The sequence below is a fragment of the Impatiens glandulifera genome, chromosome 2 (assembly GCF_907164915.1).
Source record: "Impatiens glandulifera chromosome 2, dImpGla2.1, whole genome shotgun sequence".
Taxonomy (NCBI): Eukaryota; Viridiplantae; Streptophyta; class Magnoliopsida; order Ericales; family Balsaminaceae; genus Impatiens; species Impatiens glandulifera.
In genome coordinates, this window is record NC_061863.1 from 41905641 (window position 1) to 41933511 (window position 27871).

Below are 27871 nucleotides of genomic sequence, written 5' to 3' on the forward strand. Positions count from 1 at the left end.
TTAAAAGAATGAAAAAAAGATTTGGGATTAGTTGATGATGATTTAAAGGGGAAATTTGATGAAATGACTCTATTAAGAGGCCTAATTCCAAAAAAGGCCCATGGTTGATAAAGTTGGTAAAAAGAGCCTTTTCGCCCTGTGAAAAGTCTGTAATACCCTCGCGCACATGTTTTACCGCTCAATTACGAGAAATGTATTTCTCGCATTTGATAAATATTATTCGGCCACGAATCCTAAATTTAGGGTTCTCATATAAATACTATAAAACCGTAATTTCACATTGTCCTTGTATTCTGAAGCTGCCAAAATGTCGAAGCGAGGTTAGTTTTTTCATCTTCTATACAATTCTCTGTTAACTACATGCTTGATACTTGATAGTAATTCAATGTTGAAAAACAACACGTTTCAGGTCGCGGAGGATCGGCGGGAAACAAGTTCCGCATGTCACTAGGTCTTCCTATAGTGGCTACGGTCAACTATGCCGACAATACTGGCGTGAAGAATCTCTACATCATATCAGTGAAGGGGATCAAGGGTCGTTTGAATCGATTGTCGTCTGCTTGTGTGGGAGATATGGTTATGGAGACGGTGAAGAAAGGGAAACCTGATTTGAGAAAGAAGGTCATGCCTACTGTCATTGTTAGACAACGCAAGCCCTGGCGCCGAAAGGATGGAGTGTTCATGTATTTTGAAGGTGATTTAGTAGATTCTGATTTTGTTTTGTGTTATAACTTGTTACTTGTTTAACCAATTTTTTGTTATTCTTTACTAGAACAGTTAGACAAGAACTCACTCTTTTCACGATCTGATTGATACAATCCCTTATTTGTTATGCTGAGGATTTAGAAATAGTTTTTCTTTAATATTGGTTTTCAAGGGTGTTTGGGTATTGTATATACCCACTAAGATATTAAAGAAAGAGTATTAGGGATAATGAATAGGGTTTATGGTATGATGAATGATGTATTTAGAAACACTATACTCACTTATTTGCGTTATAAGTCTTACATACTTCTCGGTCTTTTTTATATATGAAATTTGTTGATTGTAATATGTAAATATCTTGGTTGATAAATATGTTATTACTATGCAGATAATGCTGGTGTGATAGTGAATCCTAAGGGAGAAATGAAAGGTAAAAAATGTCTCAAAATGTGTTAAATTACTATATCATCTTTAGGCCTCATTCATTCACTCACAATTATTTGTTTAATGGTAAAAAACCAGGTTCTGTCATTACTGGTCAAATTGGGAAGGAATGTGCTGATTTATGACCCAGAATTGCAAGTGCTGCCAATGCTATTGTCTGATAAAGTCGGGGGACTCTTTTGCTTTTAAAAACTTGGCAATTTTTTTTTTTGATTCACAACTAAGATTAGAATCATATACCCTTTCAATTCTTGTGATTTTTATTGATTTGGTTTTGGTTTTATGCATATGCTTTGCTCATTACAAGTTGGATCATTCCTCTTTAAGATTTGAGATAATGGTGGTAACAAGATATATTGCTGCAACATATAATATATTGAAACACAATGCAGAAAAAACTTTGTTTTCTTCTTGTCAGGTAGTACACTTTATTATCATTATTATTATCACCAAACAAGACTAAGAAGTTCTTCATCTTCTTCTTAGTACATCTTCCCTTCACTCATCTGCATCTTTGCAATGTAATCAAACAAACTCCCATCAAAACACCTTATTGCCTCTTTAGACAACATTCCTTCACTATCCCGAGCTAGAACATACAACATTATCCACTCCACCGTAGCCGCAAACCTGTTTAGCGATTTCAATATTAAAATAATACCAAAGGAATACAAAAATTTCTTCTTTCTAGTTCATAGTTCATACATACCATCCAAAGAAGTCCAATGCTACTCGATTTGCTTCAGTCATCGCCCACATCTCCCCAAAAGTGAGCCTATCAGGTATAGTGAGTGCATACTTGCTAAACACGTTCTCAAAGTTCACCGGCATGTACCTTCCTTCTGTATCAATCACTTCCATGTTTGGCTTTATGGATGTTGGCTATGTATATAGGAAGGAATGGAGAAGGTATCCATCACAAAATATGTTAGAAATAGATACAATTTCACAAGATTGGTTGATTTAAAAGCAGAAAATACTCACAGGAAGAGAAGAATAACTCATAGCTCCGTTTATAAACATAGACATTACAAAAGATACAATAATATTGAAACCCAGTTGACGCAAATCTGCATCTCAAACAATATCATCAAAATCTAAAGAACCCATATATCAAAATTGACAATTTCATTTGAAAATCTAAATTTTAGAGTATTTATATGAAAACCCTAAATTTAGGGTTCGTGGCCGAAGAATATTTACCAAATGTGAGAAATACATTTCTCGTAATTGAGCCTACTGTCATTGTTAGACAACGCAAGCCCTGGTTCCGAAAGATGACTATTCCATTGTCATCTTGATCAAATAAGGAATCATGTTGCTGGAGGACACTCATGCCATATTGAGGGTGCCCTATTGTTCCTTGTGGATGGTCCATATCAGGAGCAGTCGACCCTCTAGCCAAGTCTGCATATTTGATGAAAAAAACCCAATCTCAAAGATCTGATAATTTGAAAGAACAAGATCTAGCTAGAGAATACATACAAGGCTTTGGAAGTGTGGTGTCGAGGTCGGAGCGAACATTGCGTTCGACGGTGACGGGGCAAGTGGAGACTCCGATGATAAGGCATTCTTGTCTTGAGTCGTCGTCATGTATATGTGTTAATCTGATATCTAGAGATGAATGCATCGCGATAGCGTCCTCCATTGGAGATTGTTCTTTCGTAGTTTATTGTAGATCGATTCAAAACCCTAGCCGTTTTCATATATTTTACAAATGTCAGAATCTCAATATATACTCAGATATACCAAATGCGAAAAATAACAAATGCGAGAAATACCAAATGCGAGAAATACCAAATACGAGAAATACCAAATGCGAGAAATACATTTCTCGTAATTGAGCCAAATGCGAGAAATACCAAATGCGAGAAATACATTTCTCGTAATTGAGCCAAATGCGAGAAATACATTTCTCGTAATTGAGCGGAAAAATAGGCACGTGAGGGTATTACAGACTTTTCACAGGACAAAAATACCATTTTTGCCAACTTTATGAACCGTGGGTCTTTTTTGGAATTAGACCTCTCTTATGAGGGCCATTTCATCAAATTTCCCATTTAAAGTGCCGGATGGATTGAAGGAAAAATTATGCACACTACAGCAGGATCATCCGACAGTTTGACGAGAGGAAAAGCCTGGGCTAACCGCAAAACTACAAGGAACACTACTTCATTGCTCGTTTCTTGTCATGATGCCAAGCCTCGTCAATTAATATATAGCGGTAACAAACGAAAGCCAAAAGGGTAAAATCACATTGGAGGACGTTATTTCAAATTAGAAGCTAGTATTTGTTTAAATAGAGTGAAAATAGCAAAAAGAAGATCTGAAAGTTCATCAGTTGCAGGTTCGCTGGAAAATTGTGAAACTCCTCCACCAGAGAGCTTAGTGTTGTTTCGGTCTAGGTTGATAAAAAGCATCATAAAGTTCTAGGAAATTTTGATTTTATATACCTGTGGTTCTTCTTATCAAAATCTGGTAAATTCGCCTAAATTTGAACTTGACTGAAATATTTAGATTATATCTCCTTCAAGGAGATAATCAAGAACAACCATATAATGGATTTGAAAACGTTTTGTGAAAGAAAATTTGAACTATGATGAAGTTTTGAGGATTGTTGAAATATTTTGCAGGTTTTTGTGAATTTTATTTTTTAACTTTGGCTAGGGCCCAAATTTGTTGAGTTTTAAATTAATCTAAGACTTGCATTGTGTTCGTATGATGATTTTATGTTGAATCAATTTGAGTCCGCTTTAATCATTTGTGTGAATTTTTAAAATAATTGAATTAGGAGTTTTACAGTGGGAGGGTTCATTCCCATTCTAAATCCAATGTAGAATTCGTTAAAAGCCTTATAGCTTAATCTAATCGACTGAAATGAGGATTCATGTTTGACAGAATGATTAGTCAAAATTTTCTAAAACTCCATTTGAATCTTGGCTTTCTATTGATGCTTTACCTACAGGTTCTTATTTGGTACGATTCAAGGTTCTTGTAAGCATATAATCCATGAAGAATCGATATCAAACATAATACCAAATGTTGATTTAGAATCGTGCATGCTAGGTGTTTGATAAAATGTCTAAAAGGGGTTTTTTTCCTTAAAAAATGTGTTAATAAAGGGATACAAACTTAAGGGGTGAAGTTTGATCACCCAACCCTTCTTTCATAAGCCATGCTAACAAGGCATTTAAACCAAGACTCCTTCCCATGCACATTTTAAAATTAAAAGTGGTGATACTCGAGAAAGAGCTTCCGCGCTTCATCCTCTGTACCCGTTTTAAAAATCAATAAAAATATGTACATGTACAAAAGTATTTTTAACTAGAGTTTCATTTTGGTTCGAAGTTTGGTGATACTCGAGAAAGAGCTTTCGCGCTTCATCCTCTGTACCCGTTTTAAAAACGGTATCTACTTATAAACGTAGCTATTGAAAATCAGTTTTTAAAACGGTCTCTACGCATGAGTTTTAACCGATTATTCTTTTGGTCCTAGTCATTTTTCTAGGTTTTAATATTATTTGAAATATTGAAACAACAATATTTAAATGCTAGTATTTGTTGAAATCATAAAACATATATCCCAATCATGTTTGATCGAACAAAAAATTTTGAAATAAAAGTTTAAATTTTAGATTTAAAATTTGTTATAGAGCTTGCTTAATGTTCTTGTTTTGGCCGTGTTCGATGTAAACATCATTTCGAAGCTTTTGGAACAAGAATTAGGCCATGAGATGGCCTAAATCAAAAGTTCCCAATTTTTTTCCTTGAAATCATTTTGAAAAATCAATCGTTGTAGAGTTCGATTGATCGGGTTTAGGATTAGGGGTTATGATCACTACATCAAATGGACTTGATAGCAACTTACATATCATGTTTTCATGATATGTATCAAAAGATACATGCTTTCAATTTTAATACCAAATGAAGAACACTAGGTGTTCTTAGACCGAGTTTTCTAGGACCGAGGACCGAGAATCCTCGGTCATGACCAAGATCAAGAACCGAGAAAATTGACCTAGGACTGAGACAAAAGACTTATGTTCTTGAGTTAGGACCGAGCCCGATGACTAGTGTTTTTAAGACTAGGACAGATAAATCTGACCGATGATTCTCTAGTTGAATTACTAAAAAATAATATAATGTTAGTATAAATTATCTTTTTATTATGGGTATATTAAATAATAATAACAAATAATTACTTAAAATGTTTAATTAAAAAAAAATTACGAATATATATATTTAAACTACAAGATTATTTTTAAAAATATTTGTATTGAGTTAATTAGGAAATAAGTAGACCTACAAAATTTCTTATGAGTCTATATTTTGTTATCATGATTCATGATATTAACTCACTAGTAATATTGAGACATTATTAAAATTTTAAATATCATGAAAAATTATCTTAAAAAATAAATTATATTTATTATATCATTCCATTATAGTTAAATATTGTCATTTTTAAATAAATAAATATAATATATTTTTTAAATAAAAATAATATAATAAATATAAAATTAATATACATGACAACAAACTTATAAATTATAAATAAAAATTATAAATTACAAAACAATCTTTTGTTAAGCTTGTTAATACAAAATAAAAAATTAATTGAAATATACTAAATTAAATTGAAAAGGACCAATACAAAAATAAAAAGTTAGTCTAAAATAAATGTGTAAGTATGTTGATACAGTAAACCTAAGACTTTTATTTTTAATTTAACTCAACTAACATAAATTAAATAAATAATTAATAATAATTGGTTGGGCTTGAGCTACCGATGCAAAAATTTTATATAGACAATTGGTCTAAATTATATAAAATAAACATCTCTTGGGCTGGATCATATGTGGATTGTTGTAACCTGATATTCAAGAAGACTCAATTTTCAAATCCTCAAATACACCTCTCTATTCTAACTCAAAATATTTTATGTGGCCTAATTGATATTAACAAACACCCAAGCTGTTTGAGGTGATCAAATTAAAAATGGTTAAAATCATATCATTCCTCAAGTCCGACATGATTCATTATAGGATTAGATCTCAACTGAATTAGGTTAGAATTTTGAATCTAAATTTAAGTTCTAAAACTATCACTCTCTCCTTACCATGGAGATGCAATGAATGAATTTCATAAGAAGTCAAGTCTAAGTTGTAATGAATGAATTCCATAAGAAGGAACTCGGGACCAAAAAAATACTATTATACTTGAAGTCTCACTCAATTTGAGTTGAAATACTATCAAACCCTGGTCTCCACTTTTTTTATTTATTTTAAAATTACATTTATATAATTGATAATAATTTAATTCAAAACAAGTTAAATTAGTTTGATTGGTTTATTTAAATATACTGATATATTATTATTGTTCATTTCTCTCATATTCAATATAATAATTTTATTTTGATTTGAAAGTCAATATTTAAATGAATGTGATAATTAAGAGGCAACAAAGGCGGTATGTTCTTCAGCTTTTTCATTTGGTTTGCTGATCCACTCCATGTTTGAGAAACAAACATGAGTTTATTTTTATTTTATTTTTATTTTACTAACAAGTAACTTAATCACTTTTAAACTATAAAAAATTAAAAAACTTCTAATCTAGTATAAACAAACTTTTCACTCAATTTTATTCAACTTACTATTTCAGTCATAATCATATTCTCTATTTTTCTTTCTTCAAAAAAAAAGTGAAACACAAACCCAATCCAAGGGAGGAGGAGGAGGAGGAGGAGGAGGAGGAGGAAGAGGAGGAGGAGAAAAAAAACAATTGAGAACAAGATTGGATTTAGTATATTCATTTTGTGTTTAGAATGATCAAAACCATTATAACATGTTGAAGTCATGTTTTGCTAACGAAGTAACGTGATCACTTTCAAACCATATAAATTTAAAAAACTTCTTATTTTGTACAAATAAACTTTTTACCCATTTTTATTTAATTGGCTATTTTCACTCAATCAGAATCATATTTTCTATCACATGTTTTTCTTTCTTTTAACCGTAAACTATACTCTACTAACCTTATTTGAAACGATTCAGATCTAATTTGAACCCAAAAAAAGTTTTTTTTTTTAACTTTCTCTTATATATATATATATATATATATATATATATATATATATATATATATAATTTAAGAAATTGAAACTATAACTTTTATTTAAATTCAGTATTATATATGTGGTAAGGTTTAAAAACATAATGATTAAAATACTTAAATATACAATAATGATAAATTGTAGGGAGATTAAAATGGAGTTATAGTGTAAATAAATTATAAAGATTATGTTAGGTGAGAAAAAGTTGAGGAAGAAGACAAATTAATATGATATATAGCAATATTGAATGGAATAAAAAAAATATCCATTAAATAGAATATGTACTTTAATTTATATATTAACTTCCGTGACTTCAATTAATATGAGTTTGAGATTAAGAATGGTTACTAATTTCTGGGGATTGTTTTGGTCATTTTTCTGTTTTTGATCGATCTTAAATAAGTTATTGATATCATATTATTTTTATTTTAAAATTATTTTGGTTATCGTTAATTTGGTTTGATTCTAAAAAAATATCCATTAACTAGAAGATGTACTTTAAAATATATATAGGAGGAGGAGGAGGAGGAAGAGGAGGAGAAAAAAAAACAATTGAGAACATGATTGGATTTAGTATATTCATTTTGTGTTTAGAATGATCAAAACCATTGTAATAAATTTTTTTAGTACTCTTGATGTATAAGTAGATTGATGGACAAGAATTCCATTATCTAAATGCTCAACTTTCAAGCTAAGACATAACTTTGTTTTTCCCAGATTTTTCATCTCAAATTCTTTCTTAAGATAACTATTTGTTTCAGATAGTTCATCAGTAGTTCCAATAATATTCAAATCTTCAATATAAATTTTAATTAATACAAATTGTGATCCAGATCTTTTAATAAACACACATGAACATATTGGATAATTTTGAAATTCATTCTTTAATAAATATTCACTAAGACGTTTATACCACATACGTCTAGATTGTTTCAATCCATATAGATATCTCATAATTTAACAGAGTAAAGGTCTCGACAATCTGAATTAAATGCTTCTAGCATTTTAAATCCTTTAGAGAGTTTTATGTATATGTTATTATCAAGGGAGCCATATAAATATGTTGCAACAACATCCATTAATCTCATCTACAATTTCTCGTGTATTGATAAACTTATCAGATATCTAAATATTGTTGCATCCACCACAAGAGAATATGTTTCCTCATAATCAATACCAGGTCTCTACGAGAATCTTTGGGCAACAAGTCATGCCTTATATCAGACAATTTTATTTTTCTCATTTCATTTTTTATAAACACCCATTTATAACCGATCGGTTTAATACCTTCAGGGGTACGGACGATAGGTCCAAAAATTTTATGATTTGCGACTGATTTTATTTCAGCTTCAACGCATCTTTCTAGTTTGGCCAATCATTTCTCCGTCTGCATTCTTCTACAGACTTTGGTTCATGATCCTCATATTCTTTAACAACATCGCATGCTATAGCATATGCAAAATTTTCATCGACGTCGATTTTATCTCGATTCCATCTTTTTCCAGTCAAAACATAGTTTATAGAGATCTCTTCATTTTCAGGTACATGTGATTCCTCTAGAATTATTTTTTCAATGAATGGATACTCTTATAGAGTAATTGTTTCCTCAATTTGATCCATTACTTCTTTTCTTTTACGAAGATTTTTATCTTTAGAACCGAGTAGTCTACCACGCTTCATTTGCATTTTAGGCTCGTTAGCAGTAGTGGGTTGTCCTTTAAGGACATGAACCTTAATTGATGCATTTGCAACTAGAATATAAGATTTTGTAATTTTTTTAGGATGAGTAGAAGCATTTGGCAATTGATTTGCTAAATTTTGCAAGTGAATGATTTTCTGAACTTCAAGTTCAGATTGCTTTGTACGAGGATCGTAGTGAGCTAATGATAACTCACGCCAGATTATTTCATTTTCCAACTGCTTATTTTCCCCTTTCAATGTTGGAAATATCATTTCATTAAAATGACAGTCGGCAAACCGTGTCGTGAATGAGTCACCCGTCAATGGCTCAAGATATTTAATTATAGACAGTGATTCATATCCAACATATATCCCCAATCTCCTTTGAGGTCCCATCTTTGTGCGTTGTGGTGGAGCAACTGGCACATATATCGCACATCCGAAAATTCTTAGATGGGAAATATTTGGTTCCTAACCATAAACCATTTCAAAAGGGGAGACCTCATTATAATGTGTAGGTCTGATACGAATTAATGTTGCTGCATGTAAAATAGCATGTCCCCAAGCTTGTATTGGAAGTTTCGTTTTCATAAGCAATGGTCTTGCCATTAGTTGAAGACGTTTTATCAATGACTCTACAACGCCATTTTGTGTGTGAACATTTGCTACTAGATGTTCAACACTTATCCCAATTGATATACAATAACTATTAAAAGCTTGGGAGGTAAATTCTCCAGCATTATCAAAACAAATAGATTTAATTAAATAGTCCGGGAAGTGAGCTCGTAATTTCACAATTTGAGCAAGCAATCTTGCAAATGCTTGATTACGAGTTGATAATAAACACACACATGACCATCTTGTTGATGCGCCAATTAATACCATAAAATATTTGAATGTTCCACATGGTGGATGAATAGGCCCACATATGTCACCTTGTATTATTTCAAGAAATTTCAAGGGTTCAGTCCTAATTTTTGATGGTGATGGCCTTATTATTAACTTCCCTTGTGAACAAGTAGCACAAGAAAATTCATTGGGTAGAAAAATCTTTTGGTTTTTCAGTGAATGCCCACATGAATGATTAATTATTCTTTGTATCATAATAGCTTCGGAGTGTCTCAATCTATCATGCCATGTAATAAAATTATTTTGATCGAGAAACTTCTAGTTTGTAACTACATGTACTTCGCTAACACTTATGTTTGTGAGATATAATCTAGAGGAAACTGCGGGTAATTTTTCGAGATTTGAACGAATATAATGCATTATCAATACAAATATTTGTTCCCCTGAGTAATATAATATTTGCTCTTCCGGAGCCTTCAATAATTTTTTAACTACCCAATATTGTATTCACACATGTCTCATTCACCACTAAAGAAGTAAAAAAATCTCTTACTTTTCAAAATAGTATGTGTTGATGCACTGTCTACGAGACAACTGCATTTTTTATTCATCAAGTATTCGCTTCTAGGAAACTTCATTTTCTTCATTATTAAAATAAATATTAATAATAAATAAATACATGAAACGATAATAATAATTTAAACACATCATCAAACTAAATATAATCTTGATAAAATATATGTTTTATTTATTATTATTATTACTATTATTATTATATATAGAGAGAGAAAATTTTATTAAACATTATAAAAGAAACATAAATATCCAATGATCTCATTCTAATTTTCATGCTCGACAAGAAAGTCGACTACATCAAACTAGGAAAAATCATTGAGACCAAAAATTATTTTATCATCACTGGAAGCCAAAGAGAAGTTGGTCTCCATTATCATTTTTTTCATCATTGAAAACAAAGTTGGTCTCAATGGACCCTTTTCCTTTTAGTGATGCTTGATAAAGATCGATAAAATATTTTGACATACGACAGGTACGCGATCAATGACCATTCATACTACAACAATAGCATTTGTTTTCTAGTCTTATTGATTTGATCCTTTTATTATCATGAATTTCTTTATTGTTCTTCTCTTTTATCATATGACCACCACCACGTTCATGACCATTATTGTGGGAATGATCTGAAAAATGATCGCGGTCACGACCACGATGTTTCTCTCTATAATTATATGATGTCACATTCACTTCAGGGAATGGAATCGATCCAGTTGGACGGGCCTCATGAATTTTCATCAAAAGCTCATTATTGTGTTCGGTCAATAATAGAATGATATCAATTCAGAATACTTATCAAATCCTTTTGCACGATACTACTGATGTAGGAGCACATTCGATACATGGAAAGTGGAGAATGTTTTCTCTAACATATCTCCATCAGAAATAACTTCTCCACATAGTTTGAGTTTAGAAGTAATCCGAAATAACGTCGAATCATATTCACTCACCGATTTAAAATCTTGAAGGCGTAAATGAAGCCATTCCAATTTCATGAGGTTCGATATGAAACTTGAGATAAAATAAACTAGTTTGAAAGGTTTTGGAAGATATCTTTTGTCAACCTTGACCGATTTAGGTGCAATATTTGGCTACGACGGACGATGAGGGAGTCTTGACTTTTGCTTCAGAAACGAGAGACTCGTGCTGATAACGTGTTATAACCATACAAGATAATGAACAAGAGAGATAACAACGAGAGAATGTATTATTATTTATCAAAAGAGATACTTTTACAATTTTCCAATGTGTCCTATTTATAGGACTTGATACATAGAAACCAAAGGTCTTCATAATAGTGGAATATGTAAACCAAAAGTCTTATATAATGGCATCCATTAAATATATTGCATTTATAATAATTTTTTTCTTTTTTTTCTTTCTATAGTGGAGATAGTAGCACATAATGACATATTACGGGTCAGAGAGTGGTATTTTACACTACTGTCAAATAAAGTAGAGGGAATTAAATAAAACACATGTCTTTCCTAAGGCTATTTTGTTTTTATTGGTGATGGTGTGACAAATTTTTTGAAAAGGTCTAGGAACACAATGGAAGGAATATGAAATGATAAGTAGTTAAATGATTTAACTTATTTGAAATAAGTTGAATTTTGAATGTTTAAATTCGAAATCAGTTGTTCAAGGAGTTAGGAGGCTGATTTGAATATGGATTGAAAACTGAAGGGACGTGGGCATCTTACACTTTCACACTTATAAATAATAAGTACACTATAGAACTTTGCCCTTTAACTGTTTAACCATACCATACTGTGTGGACTAATCATAACACTCTTTTTCGCGCTAAAGAATTCTCTTTTGTCGCTACTTCACTTAAACAATTCTAAAAGATACATCGAAGTCCTAGTTCTTGGTCGTCACATGGCGCCTCCTTCTCTGGAATTCTCAAGACCAAACTTTGACTACACAAATTCCTTCTTCTTCAATGTGTAGGCTTTGTTGATGAACGGTTATTTTAAAACAAACTTCGATAAAAACTTTCTTCAATAGATCAAGTAATGTATATCACATCGCGGTTCATTGAGTGGTCTTTGAAATCGAATTTCCACCTTAGCTTCACCCACGGCTTCTTTAGGAGAAAAGTAATTTATCGATGAAGGATTTCACCCGAGAAGCTTCAAAGACTTCATCCTCGTTTCAATATTCGATGATGTGCCTCCACTTCAGAAATCAGGAATATCAGAGAACCTCAGATTTGTAGTTCATTGTAACACAAAGGATTCGATGATTACAAATAGGAGATGAGAAGGAGATTAAAATATAATCAAACACATGGATTTCTAATCTAATCTTCTATTAGCTATTGTTTAACTTAGACATCAATCAAACATACAATATATTAAACCAAATAACAATGTAAGCTGACTAAACTAGAATTCAAATGAATATATGATCGAAATAACAAACTAATCGATGCTACACTAGTATGATAATATTACAAATGAAGTTAAGACTTACTTGAAGAGAATATAGACCTAAGAAACAATGGAGAAGAATGCTTTAGCCGATTGTAAGCGTCCTCGTCGGAGAAGAAAATTTTCTCGCTGGAGACAATGATGTCAACGCACTCAATTTCTCTCAGGCATAGAATAGAACATCTCTTATAATTCTCTCACTAGAATTTAGGAAAATGATTTATAATTCAATTACTGTCCAAACAATGAGGGTGAACATGTCCAAGTAAGGCTAATCTGAGGATTTTTGGTCTTTTAACACGCAACCAATTCTATGAGTCGTACAGGCTGAATCTCCTGGGGTAGATAACTTGTCTAGCTATATTCTCCAACTTAAATCAGCCGGTTGGTTTCATACCTTATAGCCCAAGTTAAAAATAAAAATAAAAAATTAAACATCTTTTACGTTTCATCTTTAGTAGCAAACTTTTATGAGCTCTAGCAAATTACTCATATCCTCAATGAGGGTGTTCTTGGGCTCGTTGGAAATGTGAGTTAATCGGTTACAACTTTTATGTTTTCAAATAAGTCAAGATAGGCCATAGGTTCATACATTTCTCGATGGAACGTCAATGACCCCAAATTGGACAGTTTGGCTTGCGGGAGACCTAGTGCGGGATGTAGGTCGAACCACGACCGATATTTGGTATCAATAGAAATCTGAATTAATGACCTTTCTAATAACAACTCATTTCTTTAATGGTTGAGTCGATTAAAGTTATGAACTTTTGAAGTTGCACACAACTTTAGTTTGCACTAGAAGCTGAACTTGTGCAATTGCATCGTCTTGCGAGGGCATGAAAGGTCTCTTAAACATTGAATGACGATGTGAGACTAGTTCCATTCGATTGGTACATGTCTCAGATTTCTACACATGGGTAGTGTTAGAATCAAACCACAATAAACGATAATAATGGTGAAAAGGAAAAACGAACACCAAGAATTACGTGGAAAACCCTTATGGGTGAAAAACTACGGGCAGAAAAAAAAAGGTTTCACTATATCGAAGATTGTACAAATTTTGGTGGACAACGTAAAACTGGATAAGAAAAAAGACAGTCGTATTCTCTATATATTGTCTAACCCTAAAATACAATGTAAATTAAAAAGGGTTAGACCCATTAAGTCTACAGGTCCACATAGTGCGGGCAAAGCCCGCTGGCCCAACAAGAATTCGGGCCACAAACTCTAACAATCTCCACCTTGATACGAATTCCAATATTTTATAGCATAACCACAAAATCACACCTCTTCCACCAAAGCCCCTAAGGCATAACTCAGCAATGAAGACCAACCAAGTTCAATCAATGCTCATACTTGGTAATAGGAAGTGACTGGTCATCAAATCTGCATGATTATTGTGTGTACTCACCTTTCTCACAACAATATCACCACGAGCAATCACATCATGCACAAAATGATACCGCACATCAATGTGCTTAGTCCTCTCGTGAAACATCTGATCTTTTGTCAGAAAATAGCACTCTGGCTATCACAAAAGATTATAGAAATCTGTGAATCTTCACTAAGCTTACCAAACAAGCATTTCATCAAAATTGCTTCTTTGCAAGCTTCTGTAATCGCCATGTACTCTACCTCTGTAGTACACAAAGCAACTGTAGCCTGCAACATAGACTTCCAACTAATAGCGCAACCACCAATACAAAAAATATAATCAGACAACGATCTTCTCTTATCAAGATCTCCAGCATAATCTGAATCGACGTAACCAACAACTCCATCTCTACTTTTCCCAAACTGTAAACAAACATCAGTAGAACTACATAAGTATTTGAGAATCCACTGAACTAATTTCCAATGTTCCTTATCAGGGTTTACCATATATCTACTAACAACACTAACTGCATATGTTAAGTCAGACCGTGAACAAACCATAACATACATAAGGGAGCCAACGGCAATAGAGTATGGCACTCACGACATGTAATCATCATCACTATCTGATTGTGGTGACAAAGAAGACGAAAGTCTAAAATGAGCAGTTAGTGGAGTACTTACTGGCTTGGCACTTTGCATGTTAAACCTGCTAAGAACTTTCTCTATGTGCCTCTTTTGATTTATGTACAATTTATCAGCCAATCGATCTCTAAGAATCCCATTCCAAACATCTTCTTTGCTGCACCTAAATCTTTCATCTCAAACTCGCTACTCAACTGTGCTTTCACCTTTCTGACATCTCTATGATCTTTGGTGGCAATTAGCATATCGTTAACATACAACAACAGGTAAACGAACGACCCATCATCACATACTTTAAAGTAGACACAATTATCGTAACTACTCCTCCTGAAATCATGAGTGGTCATAAATGTATCAAATCTCTTGTACCATTGCCTCGGTGACTGTTTCAAACCATAAAGAGACTTTTTTAGCTGACATACGTAGTCCTCCTTTCCTAAGGCTACGAATTCCTCTCGTTGTTGCATGTAGATTTCTTCCTCAAGTTCTCCGTGTAAGAATGTAGTTTTTACATCTAGCTGCTAAGGCTCAAGATCGTGGAATGCCACAATACCTAGTAAAGCCCGAATAGAACTATGATTCATAATTGGAGAAAATACATCAGTAAAATCAATACCTGGAGTTTGACTATATCCTTTTGCAATAAGTCTGGCCTTATACCTGACTTCTTCAACTCCCAGTGTACCTTCCTTTCTCTTATACACCCACTTGCATCTAACAGCCTTCTTGCTCTTTGGTAGTTTCACTAGATCTCATGTAGCATTTTTGTGAAGCGATTCTATCTCTTCCTGCATAGAAATCATCCACATACCAGAGTTTTTGCAGGAAACTTCCTCTGAATACGTCGCAGGTTCTTCTTTTTAATCAATCTCTTCAGCCACATTTAATGCATACGCAACTAAATCAGCCTCTGCATATCTCTGAGGGCGTCTAATTTCTCTACGAGGCCATTTTTTAGCAATTGAATGTTATGGAGGTGCTTTTGAGGAGCTAGAACCATCCATAGAAACTGGAATAGACCATGGAGTTTGCTCTAGTATAGGTTTCAACCCAATCTCAAGCTCCACCTCAATACTTGACTTTTGTTGATTTCCTTCGGAGGGAGTTGAAGACGGAGACCCCTGAAGCATGCTAGTCTCATCAAAAACATCTTTACTGATGACGACTTTACTAGTCTCAGGACACCACAACTTGTATCCCTTCACACCTTGCTTGAACCCTATGAATACACATTTCACCGAACGAGGCTCTAACTTCCCATTATCCACATGAGAATACGCAGGACATCCGGAAATTTTTAAATCAGAATAACTAACAGGAGAACCAGTCCATACCTCTTGTGGAGTTTTCTTATCAATAGCAATCGAAGGAGAGCGATTAACGAGATTACATGCGTATGCAGCGGTCTCAGCCCAAAATGACATCGGTAGCCCAGCATTAAGGCGCATACAACGTACCTTTTCCATCAAAGTCCTATTTATCCTCTCTATAACTCCATTCTATTGAGGATTATGTCGAACTGTATGATGCCTCACAATACCTTCAGTTCTATATAAAGTTTAAACTCATTAGAACAAAACTCTAAATCGTTATCAGTTTGGAGATGCTTCACTTGCCTCCCTGTCTGCTTCTCAATCATTAACTTTCAATCTTCAAAGGTAGAAAACACGTCACACTTTTGTTTAAAAAAGAATGCCAAAACCTTCCTAGAGAAACCATCTATAATAGTCAACATATAGAACGCACCACCTTGAGATGGTACTCTAAAAGACCCCCACAAATCAGAATGAATGTATTCTAGCGTCCCCTTTTTATTATGAATACCAGCCGAGAACCTAAATCTTTTATGCTTACCAAAAACACAGTGTTCACAAAACTTCAGCTTTGTAATACCCTACACATCAAGAATCCCTCTATTGTTCAATTCGATCATGTCATTCTCACTCATGTGACCTAGACACATGTGCCATAATCTCGTAGCATCGGAATCAGACATAGACGAACTAGTGACAGTTTTCCTAAGTCCCTTCATCACAACAAGAGACTCATTGCTGACCGTCACAACTCCACCTTCACCGGTGTATTTGTACTCTTTAGAATCAAGAATACTCAATGAGATCAGATTTTTCTTCATGTCAGGAACGTGCCTTACATCACCAAGTGTTCGAATAGTGCCATCAAATATTTTAAATTTAACTGTACCAATACCAGCAATTCTTCAAGATGCATTATTGCCCATCACAACGGTACTTCTAAAAACCACTTCATATGTAGAGAACCAGTCTCAATTAGAAGATATATGAAACGTACATCCATAATCAAGAATCCATTCGTTGCTCTATTTTGAATCAATATCAGACGTAACGAGGAGTTCTCCATCATTGTACTTTTCAGCAACATCAGCTTCGCCATATTTCTCTGGTTGATTGCTCTTATGATCCTCACCAGCCCTCTTATTCTTATTCTGTAACTTATAACACTCATCAATAATATGGCTTTTCTTCTTGCAGTACCTACACGTCTTATCCATATTCTTGGATTTTGACCTACCACGATTATTGCTGCTAGAATACCTCTTTTACTATCTGTCTCGTGCAACAAGGCCTTCAGCCATGTTATCTGAATTAACGAGTTTATGCATCTTCTCTTTAGAGAAGAGTGCATCATAAACCTCATCCAGAGTCAAAGTCTCATGACTATAGAGAATAGTATCTCTAAAATTAGCATATGAAGGAGGTAGTGAACACAATAATATCATACCTAAATCTTCTTCATCGTACTTAACCTTCATAGATTCCAAATTAGAGACTATTTTTTTAAAAACAGTTTAGTGATTTTCTAAAGACATGCCTTGGGAATACAGGCGTTGCTTCAAGTGTAGCTTGTTAGTCAGAGTTTTCGTCCTACACAATTGCTCTAATCTCAGCCAGAGCGCAGCAACTGATTTTTCCTTCAAACAATCTTGAGAAGAATCTGACTCGATAGATGCAGATAAATCTGCGATAGAGCCTTACGATCCGTTCGTTTCTTTTCTTCATCAGTCCATGAAGACAGCATATTGTCAGCGCCAAATATCGCATCTTCCAGATCTATCTATGCCAAAATAGCTCGCATCTTCACTTTCCATAACGAAAATCTGGTGTTACGATCCAGCAGTAGAATATTGTACTTCATAGTGGTCATGACAAAAAATAAAACAAACAAACTTGGCTCTAATACCAATTTGTTAGAATCAAACCAAAATAAACGATAATAAATGTGAAAAAGAAAAATGAACGACAAGAATTACGTGGAAAACCCTTACGGGTCAAAAACAACGGGTAGAAAAAAAGGTTTCAATATATCGAAGATTGTACAAATTTTGGTGGACAACATAAAACTGGATAAGAGAAAAGACGGTTGTATTCTCTATATATTGTCTAACCCTAAAATACAATGTAAATTAAAAGGGGCTAGACCCATTAAGTCTACAGGTCCATACAGTGCGGGCAAATCCCGTTGGCCCAACACGAATTCGGGCCATAAACTCTAACAGGTAGAATTCTTTTTTTGAAGCACAATGACTCAAGTTATGGATATAAAACTAAGGATATGTCAATTTCAATCTAATTTTGGACACTTTGTCTTATTTTGAAATTGCGTTGAGTTTGAAGATTTCAAACTAGAATCAGGCTGAGAAGTGTTGTAGAAGACTCTCTAAGCTTTTCAAAATATCCAAATCCATCAAGTATAGAGGTTGTGGTGATTTTTAGAATTTGAGGGTTGTTGTTGATCTTCCTTCAGCCGAAAGATACCGAATGAAGAACATCAAATGGCTTTCTTCATGGATAGACTTCACTAACAAAGATGTTGACGTCATCCCGCGTATTTGACTGTTCTTGGCATGGTTGACTCGCGATGACTTTCATTGACCGAGTCTTGAAACGCTGGGGTTAACACAGTTTTCTCCTTCTTGATCTTTTGAGCACCTTCCTGAAATATTGTAAGAAGTAATATTATACTCAAAATTCATAATCTTTCAAACCAATTAATCTGAACATATCAGTTCTTTCGAATTCTTAGTATTTTTGCACAATTGTGTTTCGACACGAAAATGAGCGTTTAAATAGTTGTTTTGTGCAATTTTGCAAAATAACAAAAATATTTAAAATTCACGATTTGTCGTTCTAGTTAATCTGAACGTGTCAGACCCTTCAAATTTTGAGTAGTTTCAAAAAGTATCGTTTAGACCGTGTTAAAATAGGTCTATAAAGGCCGGTTTGTGAAACGATTATAGTATTCTTGGTATCCCGGTCTAATAATCAAGTATGATCATCATACTAGACGAGCATGTTTATTTTAATTTCGAAGTGTAAAAATATGTTGTTCAAAAACGATGAAGGCGGTGAATACGGTGGAAACCTTAGATTTCTATATGAAAGATCATGAAATTAAAAGGGTATATCATTAAGGATTAAAGTCATAAATGGTGATTTTAAAAGTTAATAATAATTATCTGTCTAATAGTATTAGTATTATGATGAGTATTAGTGTCATCTTCATTGTTTCTCTAACTTCAAAATTTTGAATGTTCTTAAGAATTGAATATAGAATGAATAATTTGAAAAAGGGAAATTAGAGATAAATTTATTAATTATTATCCACAAAACTTTTGTTGAGTTTTCTAGTTGTTTTGAAGAGTTGATCAAAGTTTGGGTGGCAATACAAAAGTCTATCAGAAATTAAAATCAAAGAAATTAAAGATTAGTAGCTGCATGCAAATTGGGGTTGTTTGTTTAGATTGAAAAAGTTATTGGTGGTGGAAATGGAAGTAAAGAGAAACATTGAGTGTGTTATATTGCAATTATAGCAACAGAAACAAGTTTGTGGAAGATGTAATTGTTGACGAGACCTTATCAACGAAAAGAAATTATTTTGTTTCATTATATACTATATAAATTAATAAAAATAAATATTTTATTTTCATTTTTTTAATTAAATAAAAGTATAAAATATTTTATTAAAATTTTCATCGAAATCATGATGGTAAGATGTAATGTTAATTCTCAATAATTCAAAAAAAAACAAAAAGAAAAAAACTTCAAATGGGTAGATCAGGTCAGGAGTTTGAAATCGGTTGGGGGCAACTGCTGATAAAAAGATGGCGGTTGGGACTATGATGATTAAGGGGTCGAAATTGACATATGAGTCTCCCTTTCATATATTTATTTTATTTCTTGTTTTATCACTAATAATTAATTTAAAGAATACTCATAAATAATTAAATTTTAACTACAAGGTAAAAAATTCTTTTGAATGTCATTATAATTTTATATTAAAAAATAATATGTTAATAATTTGATGGGAAGAGAATTACCCACATATGATTCAGCTCAAAGATGTGTTTAAGTTTAAAATAGAGTGTTGGGCCTTTGACAATTAATTGGGCCGGTTTGAAAATTTGGGTCTTTCCTTGTGTGTTTATTATTTCATATTTTCCAACTAATTTTTCGTTTTTTTAAAGAATACTTAATATAGTAACTTACTTTTAATGTCATTATAATTAACCTACAAAAAGATGTTTAATATTTGATGGACAAAGAATCCCATATACAATTAAGTCCAAAGATGGGTTTATTTTATAATTTGTAGACATAAATGGGGCATAATGTTTATTGTCAATTATTTTTTATTTCGATTAGCTTTGATAGTCCTGTTTTTTATATTCAGCCCGTTAAAAAAATGTTATTGGGCCTTTGTAATCCCCGGGAGATCCCCGTAGCTTCACGTGTCGAATGACACGTGACAATATGAAACACGGGGTGGATCGAACTTCAAAAGGATGGCGGTTGAGTTTATGATGATTAAGGGGCCGAAATTGAAATTTAAGTCTCCACTATCTTATTTATTATTATTTCTTGTTTTACAACTGATAATTAATTTAGAGAATACTCCTAAATAATTAAATTTATTATGACTACAAGTACAATTTACTTTTGAATGTCATTATAATTTTAGATTAAAAAATAATATGTTAATAATCTGATGGGCCGAGAGATACTAATACATGATCTAGCCCAAAGATGTGTTTTAGTTTAAAACAAACTGTTGGGCCTTTGACAATTAATTGGGCCAGTTTGAAAAATATTTGGGTCTTTTCTAATTTGTTTATTATTTCCTATTTTCAACTAATTTTTATTTGTTTAAAGAATACTCATAATTAAATATTATAACTTACTTTTAATATCATTATGATTAACATACTAAAAAATGGTTAATATACTAATGGACGAGAGAAGCCCACATACAATCAAGCCCAAAAATGTGTTTATTTTATAATTTGTAGACATAATGTCAATTATTTTTTATTCTGCAAGTTAAATTATTATTGTATCTTTGTAATTTCGGGAGATTCACGTAGCTCAGCACGTGTTGAATGACACATGGCAATATGAAACCCGGAGTGGCTCGAACTTTTAAAGGATGGCGGTTGGGTTTATGATGATTAAGGGGGCGAAAATTTAAATTTGAGTCTCCCCTTTCATATATATATATATATATTTTTATTATTTCTTATTTTACAACTGATAATTAATTTAAAGAATACTCATAAATAATTAAATTATGACTGCAAGGTACAATTTACTTTTGAATGTAATTATAATTTTATATTAAAAAAATAATAGGTTAATAATCTTATGGATTGAGAGTTACCATACATGATCCTGCCCATGCCCAAAGATGTTTTAAAATAGAGAGTTACACCTTGACAATTAATTGGGCCGGTTTGAAAATTTGGGTCTTTATTTATTTGTTTATTATTTCTTATTTCTAACTAATTTTTGGTTTGTTTGTTTAAAGAATACTCATAATTAAATATAGTAATTTACTTTTAATATATTTATGATTAACATACAAAAAGATGGTTAATATTCTGATGTGTGGGAGGAGGAGGAGGAGGAGGAGGAGGAGGAGGAGGAGGAGGAGGAGGAGGAGGAGGAGGAGGAGGAGGAGGAGGAGGAGGAGGAGGAGGAGGAGGAAAAAAAACAATTGAGAACAGGATTGGATTTAGTATATTCATTTTGTGTTTAGAATGATCAAAACCATTATAACATGTTGAAGTCAGGTTATGCTAACGAAATAACGTGACCACTTTCAAACCATACAAATTTAAAAAACTTCTTATTTTGTACAAACAAACTTTTCACCTATTTTTATTCAATTGGCTATTTTCACTCAGTCAGAATCATATTTTCTATCACATGTTTTTCTTTCTTTTAACCGTAAATTATACTCTACTAATCTTATTTGAAACGATTCAGATCTGATTTGAACACAAAAAAAGTCTAATTTTTTTTTAAACTTTCTCTTAATTATATATATATATATTTAAAAAATTAAAACTATAACTTTTATTTAAATTCAGTATTATATATGTGGTAAGGTTTAAAACATAATGATTAAAATACTTAAATATACAATAATAATAAATTGTAGGTGCGTTTAAAATGGAGTTAGAGTGTAAATAAATTATAAATATTATATTAGGTGAGAAAAAGTTGAGGAAGAAGACAAATATGATATATAGGAATATTGAATGAAATAAAAAAATATCCATTAACTAGAAGATGTACTTTAAAATATATAGGAGGAGGAGGAGGAGGAGGAGGAGGAGGAAGAGGAGTAGGAGGATGAGGAGAAAAAAAAACAATTGAGAACAGGATTGGATTTAGTATATTCATTTTGTGTTTAGAATGATCAAAACCATATAACATATTGAAGTCAGGTTATGCTAACGAAGTAACGTGACCACTTTCAAACCATACAAATTTAAAAAACTTCTTATTTTGTACAAACAAACTTTTCACCTATTTTTATTCAATTGGCTATTTTCACTCAGTCAGAATCATATTTTCTATCACATGTTTTTCTTTCTTTTAACCGTAAACTATACTCTACTAACCTTATTTGAAACGATTCAGATCTGATTTGAACCCAAAAAAAGTCTAATTTTTTTTTAAAACTTTATCTTAATTATATATATATATATTTAAAAAATTAAAACTATAACTTTTATTTAAATTCAGTATTATATATGTGGTAAGGTTTAAAACATAATGATTAAAATACTTAAATATACAATAATAATAAATTGTAGGTGCGTTTAAAATGGAGTTAGAGTGTAAATAAATTATAAATATTATATTAGGTGAGAAAAAGTTGAGGAAGAAGACAAATATGATATATAGCAATATTGAATGGAATAAAAAAATATCCATTAACTAGAAGATGTACTTTAAAATATAGAGGAGGAGGAGGAGGAGGAGGGAGGAGGAGGAGGAGGAGGAGGAAAAAAAACAATTGAGAACAGGATTGGATTTAGTATATTCATTTTGTGTTTAGAATGATCAAAACCATTATAACATGTTGAAGTCAGGTTATGCTAACGAAGTAACGTGACCACTTTCAAACCATACAAATTTAAAAAACTTCTTATTTTGTACAAACAAACTTTTCACCTATTTTTATTCAATTGGCTATTTTCACTCAGTCAGAATCATATTTTCTATCACATGTTTTTCTTTCTTTTAACCGTAAACTATACTCTACTAACCTTATTTGTAACGATTCAGATCTGATTTGAACCCAAAAAAAGTCTAATTTTTTTTTAAAACTTTCTCTAAATTATATATATATATATATTTAAAAAATTAAACTATAACTTTTATTTAAATTCAGTATTATATATGTGGTAAGGTTTAAAACATAATGATTAAAATACTTAAATATACAATAATAATAAATTGTAGGTGCGTTTAAAATGGAGTTAGAGTGTAAATAAATTATAAATATTATATTAGGTGAGAAAAAGTTGAGGAAGAAGACAAATATGATATATAGCAATATTGAATGGAATAAAAAAATATTCATTAACTAGAAGATGTACTTTAAAATATATATGAGGAGGAGGAGGAAGAGGAAGAGGAGGAGGAGGAAGAGGAAGAGGAGGAGGAGAAAAAAAACAATTGAGAACAGGATTGAATTTAGTATATTCATTTTGTGTTTAGAATGATCAAAACCATTATAACATGTTGAAGTCAGGTTATGCTAACGAAGTAACGTGACCACTTTCAAACCATACAAATTTAAAAAACTTCTTATTTTGTACAAACAAACTTTTCACCTATTTTTATTCAATTGGCTATTTTCACTCAGTCAGAATCATATTTTCTATCACATGTTTTTCTTTCTTTTAACCGTAAACTATACTCTACTAACCTTATTTGTAACGATTCAGATCTGATTTGAACCCAAAAAAAGTCTAATTTTTTTTTAAAACTTTCTCTAAATTATATATATATATATATATTTAAAAAATTAAACTATAACTTTTATTTAAATTCAGTATTATATATGTGGTAAGGTTTAAAACATAATGATTAAAATACTTAAATATACAATAATAATAAATTGTAGGTGCGTTTAAAATGGAGTTAGAGTGTAAATAAATTATAAATATTATATTAGGTGAGAAAAAGTTGAGGAAGAAGACAAATATGATATATAGCAATATTGAATGGAATAAAAAAATATTCATTAACTAGAAGATGTACTTTAAAATATATATGAGGAGGAGGAGGAAGAGGAAGAGGAGGAGGAGGAAGAGGAAGAGGAGGAGGAGAAAAAAAACAATTGAGAACAGGATTGGATTTAGTATATTCATTTTGTGTTTAGAATGATCAAAACCATTATAACATGTTGAAGTCAGGTTATGCTAACGAAGTAACGTGACCACTTTCAAACCATACAAATTTAAAAAACTTCTGATTTTGTACAAACAAACTTTTCACCTATTTTTATTCAATTGGCTATTTTCACTCAGTCAGAATCATATTTTCTATCACATGTTTTTCTTTCTTTTAACCGTAAACTATACTCTACTAACCTTATTTGTAACGATTCAGATCTGATTTGAACCCAAAAAAAGTCTAATTTTTTTTTAAAACTTTCTCTAAATTATATATATATATATTTAACAAATTAAACTATAACTTTTATTTAAATTCAGTATTATATATGTGGTAAGGTTTAAAACATAATGATTAAAATACTTAAATATACAATAATAATAAATTGTAGGTGCGTTTAAAATGGAGTTAGAGTGTAAATAAATTATAAATATTATATTAGGTGAGAAAAAGTTGAGGAAGAAGACAAATATGATATATAGCAATATTGAATGGAATAAAAAAATATTCATTAACTAGAAGATGTACTTTAAAATATATATGAGGAGGAGGAGGAAGAGTAGAGGAGGAGGAGGAAGAGGAAGAGGAGGAGGAGAAAAAAAACAATTGAGAACAGGATTGGATTTAGTATATTCATTTTGTGTTTAGAATGATCAAAACCATTATAACATGTTGAAGTCAGGTTATGCTAACGAAGTAACGTGACCACTTTCAAACCATACAAATTTAAAAAACTTCTTATTTTGTACAAACAAACTTTTCACCTATTTTTATTCAATTGGCTATTTTCACTTAGTCAGAATCATATTTTCTATCACATGTTTTTCTTTCTTTTAACCGTAAACTATACTCTACTAACCTTATTTGAAACGATTCAGATCTGATTTGAACCCAAAAAAAGTCTTTTTTTTTTTAAACTTTCTCTTAATTATATATATATATATATATATATATATATATAATTTAAGAAATTGAAACTATAACTTTTATTTAAATTCAGTATTATATATGTGATAAAATTTAAAAACATAATGATTAAAATACTTAAATATACAATAATGATAAATTATAGGGCGATTAAAATGGAGTTATAGTGTAAATAATTTGTAAAGATTACGTTAGGTGAGAAAAAGTTGATGAAGAAAACAAATTAATATGATATATAGCAATATTGAATGGAATAAAAAAAAATCCATTAAATAGAAGATGTACTCTAATTTATATATTAACTTCCGTGACTTCAATTAATATGAGTTTGAGATTAAGAATGGTTACTAATTTATTGGGATTGTTTTGGTTATTTCTCTGTTTTTGATCAATCTTAAATAAGTTACTGATATCATATTATTTTTATTTTAAAATTATTTTGGTTATCGTTAATTTGGTTTGATTCTAAAATCTAGAGCCCGATCAAAACCATTTCTATTTATCTGCAAGGTTACAATAGCAGAGGGTCAGATCACTAGTAATGTAGATGTTCATTAGTGATCATAAATGCTATACTATTGTTCATTCACATACAATGTGTTCCTGAAAATAATAATGGAAGAGTTCTATCCTCATGGAATATTTTTCATTTCCAATCCTCCCAGAAAAGAAGGATGAATTGGACTAAATGAACAAGAACTAGACCTTTCAAATATAAAACCATATATAATATTTTAATTAGTTAATTCGTTTCTAATCACATGCAACAAAATTATATATAATAACATGAATAACTAAAGAGATAGGGTTTGCATCACAATCCGGCCGCTTGAGTACATATAAATATATAAATATCTACTTAACCATATCTTAAGAAACACGTATGTATATATAGTACTACTGCAAAGGAGGTGGAGCCCCGACGGCGGCAACGGGAGGCGGAGGTGGAGGTCCGTCGGCAACGGGAAGAGGAGGCGGAGGAGGACGCAACCGGTTCATTAGCATCGCGAAGAACAAAAGCGGTTAAAAATAACAATAGAGAACGGGATTGAATTCAATATTGATTTTGCGTTTAAAATGATCAAAATTAAAACAATACATCAGTGTCTGCATTGTTTCATAATAATAAAAAGGTGAGATAGGCATAGAATAAGTAAATATATATTATTTATGACAAAAATTAATTTTATTTTTAAATAAAGGATATATATGGATGGAAATGCCCAGTAACTTTTAGGAAATATTCAAGGCAGAAAAATAAATAATTTCTAATTTACCTAATTATAATTTAATTCACACAAATTATATTTCTCTTACGGAAATTGTTAATTATTGTATTTCATTTTTTTAAATAAGGTTAGTATCTTCTACAACTATACTAGTAAAAATGCATATAAAATATTAATATATAATAATAAAATATTATTTTTATAAAAAAAGTTAAAAATATTTTATTTAATAAATAATATTAATAATCATAAAAAAAGTAAAATAATATTTGATTTTAATTAATTTTTATTAAAATACAAACTAGACAAACTCTATAATTTAAATTTCTTTTTATATTTGTACGTCTCCTTTGGATTATCTTTTATGGTATTATTTAATTTTTATCAATTAAATTATTTAGTTTATTAACTTAAACAAATTTATTTTACTTTAATATTTAAAAAAAATTAATATTTCAAAAAATTAAATAGAAAATTTATTTTACTAAATTTATTTCCTTCTTAATTAAAATATATATTTTAAGTAAATTAAATAATCTGATAGTGACAGATTTCCACTATATTTGTTTTTGTTTTATTTGTATATAAATAAGTTGTAGTCTTTTGTTTTGTGGTTTTATTTGTGTTTAAATATCTTTATGTCAAATTTATTTCGGTTTAAATGAGCTGTATTCAATTTTATTTCTGTTTAAATGAGTTGTAGTCTCCTATCATTAATAACAATCAATAAACTAATAGAAAAATAACAAGTACTTTTATTACACTCATTATTTACCTCATCAGAACTTAAAGTTAAAAACACATATTTTGTTTGTATAATTGACATGTACATTTTAATTCATAAAATATTGTCATAATTACTATTATTAATAATTTTGTATTAAAATAAAAAAAATATAAATAATTGAAAAGAGAATTGAAAATTGTATAATAATATTAACTTAAATCACTAATAAAGGAGTGCTATATAAAAAAATGAAGATAGCTCAAATTAAAAAAAAAACAAAAAAATAAATTAACAGTGTGATTGACTTATTTCTTCCATCTAGGCTTGATTATGTGTTCCTGATATCAATAAAATAAGTATCAATTTCTCCAATTTATTTTTAATTTTTTTTTATTTGTTGGATTTATTTGAGATTATTTCAAATAGCATGTTATTTAATTTTCC

At 31.0% G+C, this 27871-nt stretch overlaps 1 protein-coding gene and 1 pseudogene across 1 annotated transcript; one reads left to right on the forward strand and one right to left on the reverse strand.

The window, feature by feature from the left end:
• Nucleotides 1–307: 307 nt before the first annotated feature.
• LOC124928022 (60S ribosomal protein L23-like) lies at nucleotides 308–1274 on the forward strand. Its single transcript, XM_047468547.1, has 4 exons — nucleotides 308–320; nucleotides 410–694; nucleotides 1094–1135; nucleotides 1228–1274. Exons 1-4 carry the CDS (start codon nucleotides 308–310, stop codon nucleotides 1272–1274), a joined length of 387 nt encoding a protein of 128 aa, XP_047324503.1.
• A 329-nt stretch (nucleotides 1275–1603) lies between these two features.
• On the reverse strand, nucleotides 1604–9825 carry LOC124927591 (annotated as a pseudogene).
• Between the last annotated feature and the right edge of the window lie 18046 nt (nucleotides 9826–27871).

Coding starts and splice junctions, on each gene's coding strand:
- LOC124928022 (XM_047468547.1), top strand. Junction 695..1,093: donor AGTGTTCATGTATTTTGAAG/GTGATTTAGTAG, acceptor ATTACTATGCAG/ATAATGCTGGTGTGATAGTG. Junction 1,136..1,227: donor TCCTAAGGGAGAAATGAAAG/GTAAAAAATGTC, acceptor GTAAAAAACCAG/GTTCTGTCATTACTGGTCAA.